The sequence below is a fragment of the Macrobrachium rosenbergii genome, chromosome 41, assembly GCF_040412425.1.
Source record: "Macrobrachium rosenbergii isolate ZJJX-2024 chromosome 41, ASM4041242v1, whole genome shotgun sequence".
NCBI lineage: Eukaryota > Metazoa > Arthropoda > Malacostraca > Decapoda > Palaemonidae > Macrobrachium > Macrobrachium rosenbergii.
The window spans coordinates 20,162,804-20,176,652 of NC_089781.1; the positions used below are offsets into that span (position 1 = coordinate 20,162,804).

Consider the following 13,849-nt stretch of genomic DNA (forward strand, 5'->3'; position numbering starts at 1 on the left):
TTCTCCACCTTCCCTCCCCCACTTCCTCTCTCTCTCTCTCTCTCTCTCTCTCTCTCTCTCTCTCTCTCTCTCTCTCTCTCTCTCTCTCTCTCTCTCTCTCAACTCCTGTGAGAGAATTCACATATCATAAGTATAAATTAAAAGGGGTAAAAACTGAATTTGGCAGCAAAATTTCTCCACCTTCCCTCCCCCACCTTCCTCTCCTCCCTCTCTCTCTCTCAACTCTCCTCTCTCTCTCTCTCTCTCTCTCTCTCTCTCTCTCTCTCTCTCTCTCTCTCTCTCTCTCTCTCTCAACTCCTGTGAGAGAATTACATATCCTTAAGTATAAATTAAAAAGGGGTAAAAAACTGAATTTGGCAGCAAAAATTTCTCCACCTTCCCTCCCCTCTTCTCTCTCTCTTCTCTCTCTCTCTCTCTCTCTCTCTCTCTCTCTCTCTCTCTCTCTCTCTCTCTCTCTCTCTCTCAACTCCTGTGAGAGAATTACATATCCTTAAGTATAAATTAAAAAGGGGTAAAAAACTGAATTTGGCAGCAAAAATTTCTCCACCTTCCCTCCCCCACTTCCTCTCTCTCTCTCTCTCTCTCTCTCTCTCTCTCTCTCTCTCTCTCTCTCTCTCTCTCTCTCTCTCTCTCTCTCTCTCAACTCCTGTGAAAGTTTACATATCATAAGTATAAATTAAAAGGGTGGCAAAAAATTTCTCCACCTTCCCTCCCCACTTCCTCTCTCTCCTCTCTCTCTCTCTCTCTCTCTCTCTCTCTCTCTCTCTCTCTCTCTCTCTCTCTCTCTCTCAACTCCTGTGAAAATTACATATCATAAGTATAAATTAAAGGGTAAAAAACTGAATTTGGCAGCAAAAATTTCTCCACCTTCCCTCCCCCACTTCCTCTCTCTCTCTCTCTCTCTCTCTCTCTCTCTCTCTCAACTCCTGTGAGAGAATTACATATCCTTAAGTATAAATTAAAAGGGGTAAAAACTGAATTTGGCAGCAAAAGATTTCTCCACCTTCCCTCCCTCTCTCTCTCTCTCTCTCTCTCTCTCTCTCTCTCTCTAAGAATTTGGCAGCAAAATTTCTCCACCTTCCCTCCCCCACTCTCTCTCTCTCTCTCTCTCTCTCTCTCTCTCTCTCTCTCTCTCTCTCTCTCTCTCTCTCTCTCTCTCTCTCTCTCTATAAGCTATCGGCTTATGAAATGCCTACTTAAATAATCATCTTCCTATGGCAATACTGCAAACCGATCAACTTCCCTCTGACTTGGCTTTGTATTCGATGTTTCTATTCCAGATTTTAAAACAGTTTATGCTTCGCTTCAAATCCAGTTTCATAGGTTTGTCAATCAATTCCAGGAGTATTTCTTTCATTTTATGGTCAATAAGGGCCTCGTTTATGTGTATGTGGCTCTGTATCATGGTGAGTTACTGCTGCAGTGTGGGGTCTGCGGTGGGAGGTTGAAACCAACATTCTTTGGAAGCTTGAAATTCAAGTCAGTGGCACCTTTGGTGTGCTTGTTCCATGTGAATAGGTTTCATCTAATAATAATAATAATAATAATAATAATAATAATAATAATAATAATAATAATAATAATAATAATAATATTTTCATCAGATTAAATTCCCCTTTTGATCAGTATTTACATTTGTACAAAATCCATTCTTAATTTTATGCACGTTTCCATATCTTTGGATACTCTCAAAACGCAATTTTTCACCCAAAGAATTTTTTATGGCATTATCTTCCGAATTCAGCTTTTAACAAATTGGCTGGTCCTAACGTTTTTCGAAAGACCCTACCCTGCTTTAAGACGTAATTTCTACAGCTTAAATTGAAATTAATCATTACATATTTTAGCTTCTTTTTCTATCCAGCAAATGTTTCCCCTAATGGGTGTGGCATATTATTTCTATCTATTACTATAACCGAAATAGTGTAGTAGAGTAATTAAACTGGCGTGTACTCCAAATTGGCTGGTCCAAACTTTTAAAAAAAATGTTTCGTGTTACTCTGCATCCTATTCATTACTGAACACTTACTTCTGAGAAGGAATAGTTTTTAGTTTTCTGGGAATTAAACTACTGTGCAGGCTTTGTCTGTCCGTCCGCACTTTTTTCTGCCCGCACTTTTTCTGTCCAACCTCAGATCTTAAAATCTGCTGAGGTTAGAGGGCTGCAAATTGTTATGTTGATCATCCAACCGCCAATCATCAAACATACCAAATTGTAGCCCTCTAGCCTCAGTAGTTTTGATTTTATTTAAGGTTTGATTTTATTTAAGGTTAAAGTTAGCCATAATCGTGCATTTGGCAACGATATAGGCCAGGCTACCACCGGGCTGTAGTTAATGTTTCATGGGCCGCGACTCATACAGCATTACACCGAGACCATCGAAAGATAGATCTATTTTCGGTGACCTTGATTATACGATGTGCAGTAAATTCGATTGCGCCGAAGAAACTTCGGCGCTCTTTTTACTTGCTTTATGTTAAGATTAACGGAAAAATATATACTAAATTAGCCATACGGTAAATGCATTCTGCAAGCCCCAGTTAGTCCAATTTCTTAACACTGAGTTACACTTACTCGCACGAGTAGAAATGAATACTATGCCAATTGAGAATCCAGGTAAAAAAGTCATAGGAAAAAAGTCACAGGAAATAAAAGTCACAATAATCTTTCCTAGACAGCGACCCCCAAGGGTTTTAACCCGGTATGTATCCACCTTTGCGGCGTGTTTAGTACAAACCCATTGGGGATTTCCGTATAAACATAAACAAAAGACTGTAAATATCAAAGATAATGACCCCCCAAGAAATATTGTGACTTTTTCCCTGTGACTTTACTGATACTTTTTTTTCAGCCAAAACTGTGATTTTTTCCAGTTAATTTTTTTCTGGGATTTTTTTCCGTGACTTTTTTTCCTCTGACTTTCTTCCTATTACTTTATTACCGGCCACCATGAATTAATGTGACTTTTTTCCTGTGACTTTTTTCCCAGCCAAAACTGTGACTTTTTTCCTGTGACTTTCTTTTCCAGCCAAAACTGTGACTTTTTTATGTGACTTTTCCCTGTGACTTGATTACCGGCCACCCTAATCGAAAGACGTGAGACAAAGCATTCTTTAGTATGGAGTTTTATTTGCACATTCAAAGAATAAATTAAATGAGTTTTTTTATTAACAGCAGGTAAATTGTTGTATGGGTGTTCATATGCACGGCGGACGTGCATAATGACCGAAATATTTCACGTCTTAATTAGGGTAAATACAATCTAATGATGCTTTTTAGATTGTCCGAAACTTTTCAGATGGCCCTGCATTTTTCCAGTTATCAATTTTCGATATAAATGAATAATACGAATGAAAAATATATTTTCGTGTCGCATTCAGTACCAATGTTATTTCGCGAATCTCGAGAACAAAAGCTGTTTTTCTGTCGGTGCTTTAAAAAACACGACCTTAATGAATTAATTACATACGGTGCTGGTATACTCAACTTTACAAAGTTTATAATGAGCGAGTTCCTCTAGTTTAGACGTATGCCCGTGCTTGAAGTAATTGCGAGAAGTACTACAATAGATTTAGGAATAGACATTCTACCATTATAAAACTACCAACTCGGATATGTACTCACATCTAGCAAAGGAGACTAGTGGCCGATTATCAACGCCACCGAACAATCTTGACTATCTGCAGCGTGGAATGACAATCCCAAACTCATTCGATTGAATTCAGACAGTCCCCGTGTAGCACCGTCAATTTTTCAATTCACGAACAGCTCGTTTAAGTGAAAAGGCAAATCAGTTCTTAAGGGCAGGCACTCTTAACGCCTTTTGAGGTTATTTTCTTTTATGCAAAGTTTTTTCTTTATTGTACGTCGTTATACAAATACAAGTGCGACGGAAGTTCTCAGACTATCAACGTGGATCCATCAGGAGCTGGTGGTCGGGGATCCAGACCAGTGCCTACTCAGTCCTTCGCAGGATCTCAGAATGTGCTGAATTTGCCTCAGATTTTAGACCGGTTAACCATCACTATTACCCAAACCACCCCCATAGACCGGTTTGTACGCCTTTACGCCTTAGACACTCTTTACAGATTACTGTAATTGTCAAATGGAGTCAATCTTGTCTACCACTGGATTAGACCAAACTGAAAATCAGCCTTATTCCGTTCTCTGCTTGTAAGGTAGCTTAGCATTCATTTACAAGCATGACAGACAAGCTGTTTCTTGCAAACAGCTAGTTCGGTAACTGTTAAGAGTGCATCTTTAACCTTAGGTGTTCCAATCATGTTAATGCCTATTCCCGTATGTCCTGAGTACGTACATGTTACCTGCCTTGTTGAATTGAATTGCACATAGAATTTAGGCCAAAGGCCGAGGTACTGGGAGCTAAGAGGTCATGCGGCGCTGAAAGGGAAATTGATAGTGAAAGGTTTGAAAGGCGTAACAGGAGGAAACCCTCGCAGTTGTTAGGAGAGGTTGTGAAGTAGGATGGAAGAAAGAATATGAATGGAGGTACAGTAAAAGGAACGAAAGAGGTAGCAGCTAGGGGCCTAGCACGCTGCAAAGAACCTCAAGTGATGCCTACAGTGCACCACATGCGGTGCAATGACGGGTACTATCCCCATAAAGGAGTTACCAGGCTTGAAAGTGAACAAACTGTCAAGAACTTATTCTCACTCCGGTTTGGTATGCTTTGGTAGGTCATGCTAAAAAAAAAAAAAAATAGGTTGAGATGCATTCCCTTCTAGCTTAATCGTCCTTGCAGAATTACTAAATTTCCGCAGTATAATTGAATTTCCATTTCAGTATAAATTTAATTTTTCCACTCAATGTAAATTTTTGTATTTCCACTCAATACAAATTTTGTATTTCCACTCCTCAATATAAATATGTTTCCACTCCACAGTATAAATTTTGTTTCTACTCAGTATGATATATTTCCTCTCCTCATACATTTGATAAGTTTCCACTCCTCAGTATAAATTTTGTTTCTACTCCTCAGTAAAAATTTTATAAGTTATGAAGTATAAATTCTATATATTTTCCTCGTAGTATAAATTTTGTTAACTTCCAAGATCAGACAGCACTTGCTGTATGATCATAGTCTTACTAAATTTAATACAAAAAAACCTTTATCACATTTTTATTTCAACATCACCTACATGTCAAGTCTTAAATCTTTCCAGAATGCTATACGTTACAGGAATTATACAAATTTTAATTTATTTTACAAATATTTAATCATACATTCAGTAGTTATAACCTGGCACATAGATTGTATTTACAACCGTATGGATCTCTGTAGAAATTTGGACAGACGTTAGTATTGTTGTTCTAATAACTGGAGATGCCATAGTTATCCTGGAAGGAAAAATAAAGGCTTGAAAACTTCAGAATAAAGGTATTTTGAAACATTATGAGTAGCTTATACTCACACTTAGAAAAAGTCTATGCCAAAATTTATTTCTGAAGTTAATCTAGAAAACACAAGCATTGCAATTTAAGAGTTTTGCGCTTTTCAAATAAAAGAAAATATTTGTCATCATAGTGTATTACGAGAATATGCCTGACTTTGGTGAAAATTATGACTAAGAAATTTTTCAGACATTTTGAAACTAAGAGTAGCTTATAATCACATCTAGGAAAAGGTTTACATCCAAATTTATTTCTGAAGTTAATCTAGAAAACACAGCCTTGCAATCATTAAAAAAAGAAAATCTTGGTCAGCCTGATTACGAGAATATGCCTGACTTTGGAAAAAATTGTGATAGGAGGAGAAATTTTTACATTAATAGATTAATTTACAGACTCACGTTTCTGTTACAACAGTAGTATGCGTAGTTTGACTGATGAGGTAGGCATTGTGAGTAATTGTGTAGAGATCTGAGGATACGACAGTCACGTAGACGAAATTAGACTTAGCAGTCGTGACAACTTCAGTCACTGGCCTTTCAACAACCGTGGTGGCAATTTGAATCAAGTCATCTACATCTGTTTGGCGTACCTAAAGTATAAACTATCTGATTATACAGATTCAATGGAAGTTATATAATCAAATGAAAGGCTTCATACATAAACACTTCCGTGATGGCAAAGTTGGTTTTCAAAAATTATGCAAGACATTATTTCCACATTTCTCCAACACTAAATTAGGTCATAAGAAAAGCAATACTTACGCCAACCGTAGTCAAAGTTACTGTATTAACCTTGAAACCAGTCAAAGTAATAGGGACACTATTGAGGATAGTATCTGTCACAGTCACAAACCGGTCTATGGTGGTGGTTTGGGTAATAGTAATGGTTAACTGGTCCACAATCTGAGCCAAATTCAGCACATTCTGAGATCCTCCGAAGGCCTGAGTAAGCACTGGTATAGATCCCCCACCACCAGCTCCTGATAGACCCACGTTGATATTTTGTCCTAAGTTCACTGAATCCACATTAGAACCACCGCTGGTGCTGGTAGAACTAGAGGAACTGGCAGTCCTTTCAGCAGGGGCTGGCCCAGAGATAGAGCTAGAGCCCTTGGCTGCAGAGCTTAAATTTATTCCCTCCAGTAGAGCTGGAACCCTCTGCAGAAGAACCATCAGTGCTACCAAGCACCGAACTACCACTGTCGCCATCAGTACTATTACCTGATTCGACTGTGATAGCATCTGTGCCGTCAGCGGTAAATGTTGATCCAGGTTCATCTGAACTGACCCTTCTAACTCCACTGTCCCTTCTAACTCCACTGTATGTGTCGTTTCGTGCGAGTAGCCCACCCTGTCGAAAATTTTAAGGCCAGCTGAGTATGCAAAATACCAATAAATTAGCAAGAAATAAAATACAGGTGTTGATAATGCATATGTTTCACAGCAGGACATAAACATAATGAAACCTACCAACACGCCAAGTTTGGCAGCAGATGACGGGCATAGTACCCCGAGCAATAATAGCCAAAACGTAATGTGCATCTATGAAAAAAAAAAAAAAAACAAAGTTATATGACATTTATTACACTTGAGTGGCAAGTGAGATACAAGCTTCACTTAAAATTTTTATTACAGGAAGGTTTGAATCAGATCAAATCATGTTTACGTGGTTTGTTCAATTCCTTTTTCACCACAACAAACAAACGTTCCCTATCATGATGTCACTTACAGTAGTAAGAAGTGCAATCTTGCACTTAAAAAACATGAACAAAGTAAATATTCAGCACTTCAAAATAGAGATGAAATATACAACCAACGATTGAGTAATCTGAACAAATAACTTACAATAATATTACTTACGTTTACAAATGAATGATCTTAAAAAAATACCACCACCAGTCTTTTCGAGAGAAGCCTGTCAAATATCCTGAAACGAAAAACGTAAATAATGCCTAGAGCGATTAGGGAGATCAACCAAGGACCTTAATAACAACGGTAATGCCAATATCAGTTGACAGATGGCGTTAGTGTTAAAAAAAACTCTACCTGTCGAATGAAAAAAAGTTTGATCACACTAAGTGCTAAAATGCAGAGTACTTAAAAAATACTAATAAATATTCATATGCGATCCGTGACCTTCTCTCTCCAGCAAGAAGAATGCAATACCTTTTGTAGATCTGCAGAAAATAAGGAAATAGATGGCTGTCGTTCATAACGGAATTTGGAATTTATAAAAATTTGTCACCCAAAAGAATCGAAATGATATTTTTTACGTATAAGTTAATTCATTCTATCAGCTTATACTAGTTTTGTGACTCAATGGTCAGAGTCACTGTATTTTCGGCAGTTCGAATTCCACTAGTGACGAAGCACTCATCACTTATACCACTACAATCCCCTTACAACTTGTTCAGAGGTATAGTGAGCTGATATTAAAGAAAACTTTATATAAAATGTTCCAGTATACACACATATATATAGTGAGCTGGATATTAAATATAATTTATGGCTTTATATAAAATATTTATATATATATATATATATATATATATATATATATATATATGTATATATATATATATATATATATATATATATATATATATATATATATATATATATATATATATATATATATATAATATAGTCAAATTCACGCTACTGGTATACACATCGTGGGGACACACACACACAGCGACTCCAGTTGACACACATTCATTTATATATAAATTCCCCTTCGGCGACAATTCTCAACGAAGATATACCGACGAGCGTGAATATATATATATAAATATAAAAAATTTATATATATATATATATATATATATATATATATATATATATATATATATATATATATATATTTTTTTTTTTTTTTTATATATATATATATATATATATATATATATATATATATTATATATATATATATATATATATATATTTTTTTTTAATATGTGCAGGTGTGTACTAGTTCTCACATATTTCAATAATAAGCAAAGAGATTGGACCATACTGCAAATCGGAACAGTTAAAAATAATCGAATATTACACAATTATAAATTTCAGTCAATTTGCCTACAGAGAAATAGGCGTTCAGCTAAGTTTATTAGAATACATTTTAATTCAGAATAAAGTAAAAAATGGTGAAATCAGTGAGCCTGAGAAAATTTTAGCAACGGAAGGTTTCCGAGCATCCGTAATGTTTTCGCAAAAATTATATGACTTACAGTAAATATATTAACGGTCTTCATAAACAGGAATGGAATGGAATACAGAGTTTAGGCCAAAGGATAGGCACTGGGATCTGTGAGGTCATTCAGCGCTGAACAGAAAACTGAGAAGTGTAACAGGAGGAAAACCTCACAGTTGCACTACAAAATAATTGTTAGGAGAGGGTGGATAGCAAGATGGAAGAAAGGTAATATGAATGGAGGTACAGTAAAAGGAATGAAAGAGGTGCAGCTAGGGGTCGCAGGGACGCTGCAAAGAACCTTTAGTGGTGCATTGACGGCACCACCCACCTACGGGGTCTAAATAAATAACACATACACACACACACACAAACCACCGACGACAGACCACAAACAAGCTCACTCATTTCTCTCGGTAAATTTGAGAGCCACAAACCACGTCCCTATGTCAATTACGCGGATGCTCGAAAGAGCTCTTTCTTGCGCTAATCCCGTTAAGATCTTCTTTGATCACTACTTAAAAATATACGAACGCACATAAAACTCAATTACGTTTCCCCCCAGAATGTCATTATCTCGAATTGCCATTACCCCGAGATATCAATGTCCGGATTACTTTCTTTATCTCTTCCCTTTGATCCAAATTGATTTCATTTCCAATGTGGGTCTTGCATTATCAGATTTCTCTCTCTCTCTCTCTCTCTCTCTCTCTCTCTCTCTCTCTCTCTCTCTCTCTCTCTCTAACCTGCGGTTCCTTGCCAGCTGACACTCATCGTAATTGGTTTTTAAAGACGTTGGGTTCTTTATCTTGTTTGTGTGTGTGTGTGTGTTTTTTTTTTTTTGAGTGGTCGGGCTTGTACGTGTGTGTGTGTGTGTGTGTGTGTTTTTTTTTGAGTGGTCGGGCTTGTGTGTGTGTGTGTGTTTTTTTTTTTTGAGTGGTCGGGCTTGTACGTGTGTGTGTGTTTTTTTTTTGTGTAGTTAGGTTTAAGGCGTCGTTTAAACTCTTCAAAATATGTTCGAAAAGATTTTCAAGCCTAATACGCAGTTTTTCAGTGTTAAGATTCATTGAAAATGCAATGATCTTTTTTTGTTTTTTTTTCTGGGCTCAAAGTCTATTGTATTGATTCGTATGTACTGCTTTCCAGCAACAAACGCATCCTTCTCGTGGTCAGGTCGGCAACGTGACCTCGTTCTGCTTACTTCATAATTATATATCTTACATGTTGGATCTAAGGCCTTGTAGTGACAACCGTGCCCCAAAATAAGTGTAAGGAATTCGAGAAGTTAAGAGGGCATTGTGGCTATTACAATTACAAACGTAAACATCTTCATTTATTAAATTATGTTTCTTTCAGTACTATGGTTAAACATTCAAAATTCAAAAGGGCGTTAAAATGACACAGCAGCGTAGCGATCCCCGCCATCTGTTGAGAGTTTTAGGAATTACTCGAGCATTTAACGCGACCGTCGCTTTAGGCTCCTTGCTTCTTGGAGGGGCGTAAGTGTGAACAGTTGATGTCTTTAGAGAGCCGCTTGCTTCAAGCAGTTAAGCCAGCAGCTTTCAAGGTGTTGTAACATTTTAGTGTGAAAGATATTAAATACTGCAATTGGAAGTAAGTGTGGCAAAAATTTACGTTTTCAGTGAAGTGTTTTTGTTGTGTTTTTTCTTTCTATTCTTAGTCCGTTTGGGTACGTTTGTGATTTTGCTTTTATTTTACGCTGTTTTGAGTTCAATGTTAAGTGTTAGTTGGTTTGTTGGTTTTGTTGTTGTTATGAACTAGGTGTTGCTAAATAAGAAACAATGTAGCGGGAAGTATAGTTTTTCATTCATGGGTTTATAATTACCTATTTCAGGTATAGGCATAAGTCCATTTTAGTTGTGTATAGTATACATAATGTATAGCGGGAAGTATAATTTTTTGTTAGTTTTTTGTAAATACGTATTTTAGGTATAGGCCCAAGTAAAGGTTTAGTTAGTTTTGTATTATAGCATAGGCCCAAGTCAATGTTTAGTTACTGTAATTACGTATTTCAGGCATAGGCCCAAGTCAATGCTTTGCTAGTAAATTATTAGCATACTAAGGTCAACTAGTAGTATTATTGAAGCTAGTAAATTTCTAGTGATTCTGAACTCTAGTTTAAATTATTGTTGAAACTAAGTCAATCTAGTTCTGGAGTTTAGCTTGTTTTAATTTCTAGTGACTTTTTTTCAGTATATAGTTTAAAGATTGTTGAAACTTAAATGTTAATGTAGTTCTGCGATATCTAGTGACTGATTTTTTTTAGCATGTTTTTAATGTTCGTGAGGTATTTTCATGTTAATGTAGTTAGCGATATCTAGTGACTGATTTTTTTAAATGTTTTTAATGTGAGTAGGCTTACTAGTTTTAACTATCTTCATTATGTTAAAGCTAGCTGTAACTTTTGGTTCTAGGCTCAGGAGGTATTTTCATTATAGTTACTATAGTTTATAAGGTACGTACGTTAAATAATTCAGTGTGTAGGTGGTACAGTTGTCTTTTTTTTTCCCCGGTTTGGTGAGTTTACTATTCATTAAATGGCTCTTTAAATGGCTTTTATATGCTGATGTTATAGTATATATGGAGAAACTGAATGGAAACTGAATGGAGCTTTCACAGTTCCGGTTATGTTTTAAGACTTGCTTGTATATGGTTTGAGTATGGCTCACTTGTTAATCATTATATTTAATCCTTTACGTGTCTGGATTTGCCACTTGCAATATAAGTGGGTAGTTGTTTTTGTGAAATATTGTTAATGAATCTTGAAAATATGAAAGTGAAAGTCTTGTCTGTGAAATATTGTTAATGAATCTTGATAATATGAAAGTCTTTTTGTTGGCTGTCTTTAGTAGTAGTAGTAATGTGACACTATAATTTTAACCTTGGTATTAACGTTGGTATGAACCTTCCAGTATTGAATTTAAACAGTAATAAGAATATAAGGAACACTTTGCATTTTATTGGTTTTGCTCCTTAGCATAAGTGGCGCTGGTTTAGAAGTTTAAATAACCTTTAATTTTTTTTTGTACTTGGGGATGCGGGGATGTTTTTGAGATTTTATATTTGACATTTTTTAAATTTAAAAGACTCCATTTTGTTTGCTAATTTTGTATAACTTTACAGATGTATCCATCAGCTGTGTACTTGGTACTCCTGTCCTTAGCTTACTCGGTTACTGGTGGCCCGCAATTGTTACCCTTGACTTCAGGCACTACAACCTCTGGCTCTGGTAGAGTTGTTGGTTCGACAGGCGCATCTGGTTCGGGGAGTTTCGTCCTTGGATCAGGCTCTGGGAATTCAGGCTCTGGTTCCCGAGTGTCATCGGGATCACAATTTGGTGGAAGCAGCGGCGGGAGCTCTGGTGGTTCCTCAGGCTTTGTCTCTACTGGATCAGGTGCTGGATCTGGCTTAGGCTCTGCAGGAACCTCAGGTTCAGGGTTTGTTTCTGGGGCTGGTTCAGTCTCTGGTTCTAACGTGGATTCAGCGTTCCTGTCTGGCGGTGTTACCGGGGCGGCCTTTGGTTCAAGCACAAGCTCTGGGTTCATACAGAATGTTGGAGGCTCTGTCTCTGGCGGTTCGGGTACACAGTTCGTGAACAGAGGACCCCAGGTTATTGTGAATGCAGGACAAACTGGGCAGTCTTCCCAAGATGGATTTTTTGCAGACTTTTTGCAACAGCTTACCATAACTGTTACTGAAACTAGAACTATCGACAATTTTGTTACCGTTACGGAGACTATTTTGAATAGTGTGCCTATTACTCTGACTGGCTTCAATGTGAACACGGTTACTCTGACAACATATGGCGTAAGTATGCAGTGTGTTTGATTTTATTATTCAGTAATTGCATGTGATTTAGTAATTGAAAGCTCAATAGAAATGTCCTTTCCCTTAATATTGTGCTTAAAAATTACTGCTATACTTGCAGGTTTTCAAATTTAAATTTAGTAATTTACGATTCAGTAACTAAAGCTCAATAGAATGCACATTCACTTTGTAATTTTACTTACAAATTACTTTCTATACCTGCAGATTCACTTTGTAATTGTACTTACAAACACTTTGTAATTGTACTTACAAATTACTTTCTTACAAATTACTTTCTATACCTGCAGGTTTTTCAGACTGAAGTTGACGATGTTGTAGCCGTAACAACGAACAAATTACTTACAAATTTTTCAGACTGCAGGTTTTTCAGACTGAAGTTGACGATGTTGTAGCCGTAACAACGACTGTTGTTGAAAGACCAGTCACGGAATTTGTTACTACGGCTAAGTCTAACTTTATCTACGTAACGGAAGTTTCGGTTGAAGTGTACACCATAACCCATAATGCTCACCTAATCAGCCAGACTGTACACACTACATTCGTTACTCAAACGTAAGTAACTGTACACTACATTAGTTAATGAAACCCATTCGTTACTCAAACGTGTTAGTTCTACGCAGTCCAGAACGATTCATTCTAGTGCTGTGTACAATGTTCCTTTAACTTTTATTCTTAGTGCTTATTTAAGCAAACTGCAATTCTAGTTTTGTAAGTTCAGAGCACATAATTCTAGTGCTATTAATGTTTAGAAGACTAAATTCTGAGTGTTTACAGAAATTAATTCTAGTTTCTATGAATGTTCACTAAATTAAGTAATACTCTTAATGTTCTTAAGACAGAAGTTAGTATAAAAACGGAAGTTAGTATTCCAGTACTATTAATGTTTAGAAAATTAGAAATATTCTAGTACTGTAACAATGTTGGTTTTGTAATTTTTTTGTGCTGGTTTAAGTCTTTACTTACCGATTTTTTAATCTCTCTTTGGCTCTTCTTTGACAGGTTGACACTGTCTTCGCCAGTTGTGAGAACATTCTTGACTACTGCCACTCAAGTTTTCACGGATTTCCGCACTGTAGTGAACACAGTATTTGCTTATGGATATTAATCTTATTTTAAAGCTTATTTATTTTTTAAGTGCTTTTAACCTTGAATAGCTGATGACTTAACTTTTAAATCTCGAATGTAATTTTCTAATATGTAGTTTTCTAGCAGAAGCAGTTACAAATCTAAAATGAATGGAATAATATAGATGTAATGATGAAATTAACTTAAAATGTAACTATATGAATGAATAAAAATAATTAATTTACTACTTTGCCTCAATATTCCCACTATACCTTAATATCCCTACAAATTTTAAGTGTCTATTGATATAGTTCAACTAAATTGAGAAGG

General features: G+C 36.3%; 3 protein-coding genes across 6 annotated transcripts in view; 2 read left to right on the forward strand and 1 right to left on the reverse strand.

Moving 5' to 3' along the window:
* The window catches only part of LOC136826726 (uncharacterized), a 194,047-nt gene that overhangs the window by 154,802 nt on the left and 25,396 nt on the right, over nt 1-13,849 (forward strand). The window lies entirely within an intron of this gene.
* LOC136826722 (uncharacterized) lies at nt 5,126-7,368 on the reverse strand. 3 transcript variants are annotated; one of them, XM_067084125.1, is made up of 5 exons: nt 7,273-7,368; nt 6,883-6,954; nt 6,175-6,763; nt 5,812-6,002; nt 5,126-5,359 (listed from the first exon to the last, which is right to left on the reverse strand). In XM_067084125.1, exons 3-5 carry the CDS (start codon nt 6,688-6,690, stop codon nt 5,248-5,250), a joined length of 819 nt encoding a protein of 272 aa, XP_066940226.1. In that variant the 5' UTR covers nt 6,691-6,763; nt 6,883-6,954; nt 7,273-7,368; the 3' UTR covers nt 5,126-5,247. The 3 variants fall into 3 exon arrangements, with proteins under 3 accessions (XP_066940226.1, XP_066940225.1, XP_066940227.1); XM_067084124.1 differs by having other exon boundaries at nt 7,258-7,297; XM_067084126.1 differs by lacking the exon at nt 7,273-7,368 and adding an exon at nt 7,142-7,265.
* Nucleotides 10,068-13,763, forward strand: LOC136826723 (uncharacterized). The gene is made up of 4 exons (XM_067084127.1): nt 10,068-10,219; nt 11,750-12,433; nt 12,816-13,006; nt 13,454-13,763. Exons 2-4 carry the CDS (start codon nt 11,750-11,752, stop codon nt 13,557-13,559), a joined length of 981 nt encoding a protein of 326 aa, XP_066940228.1. The 5' UTR covers nt 10,068-10,219; the 3' UTR covers nt 13,560-13,763.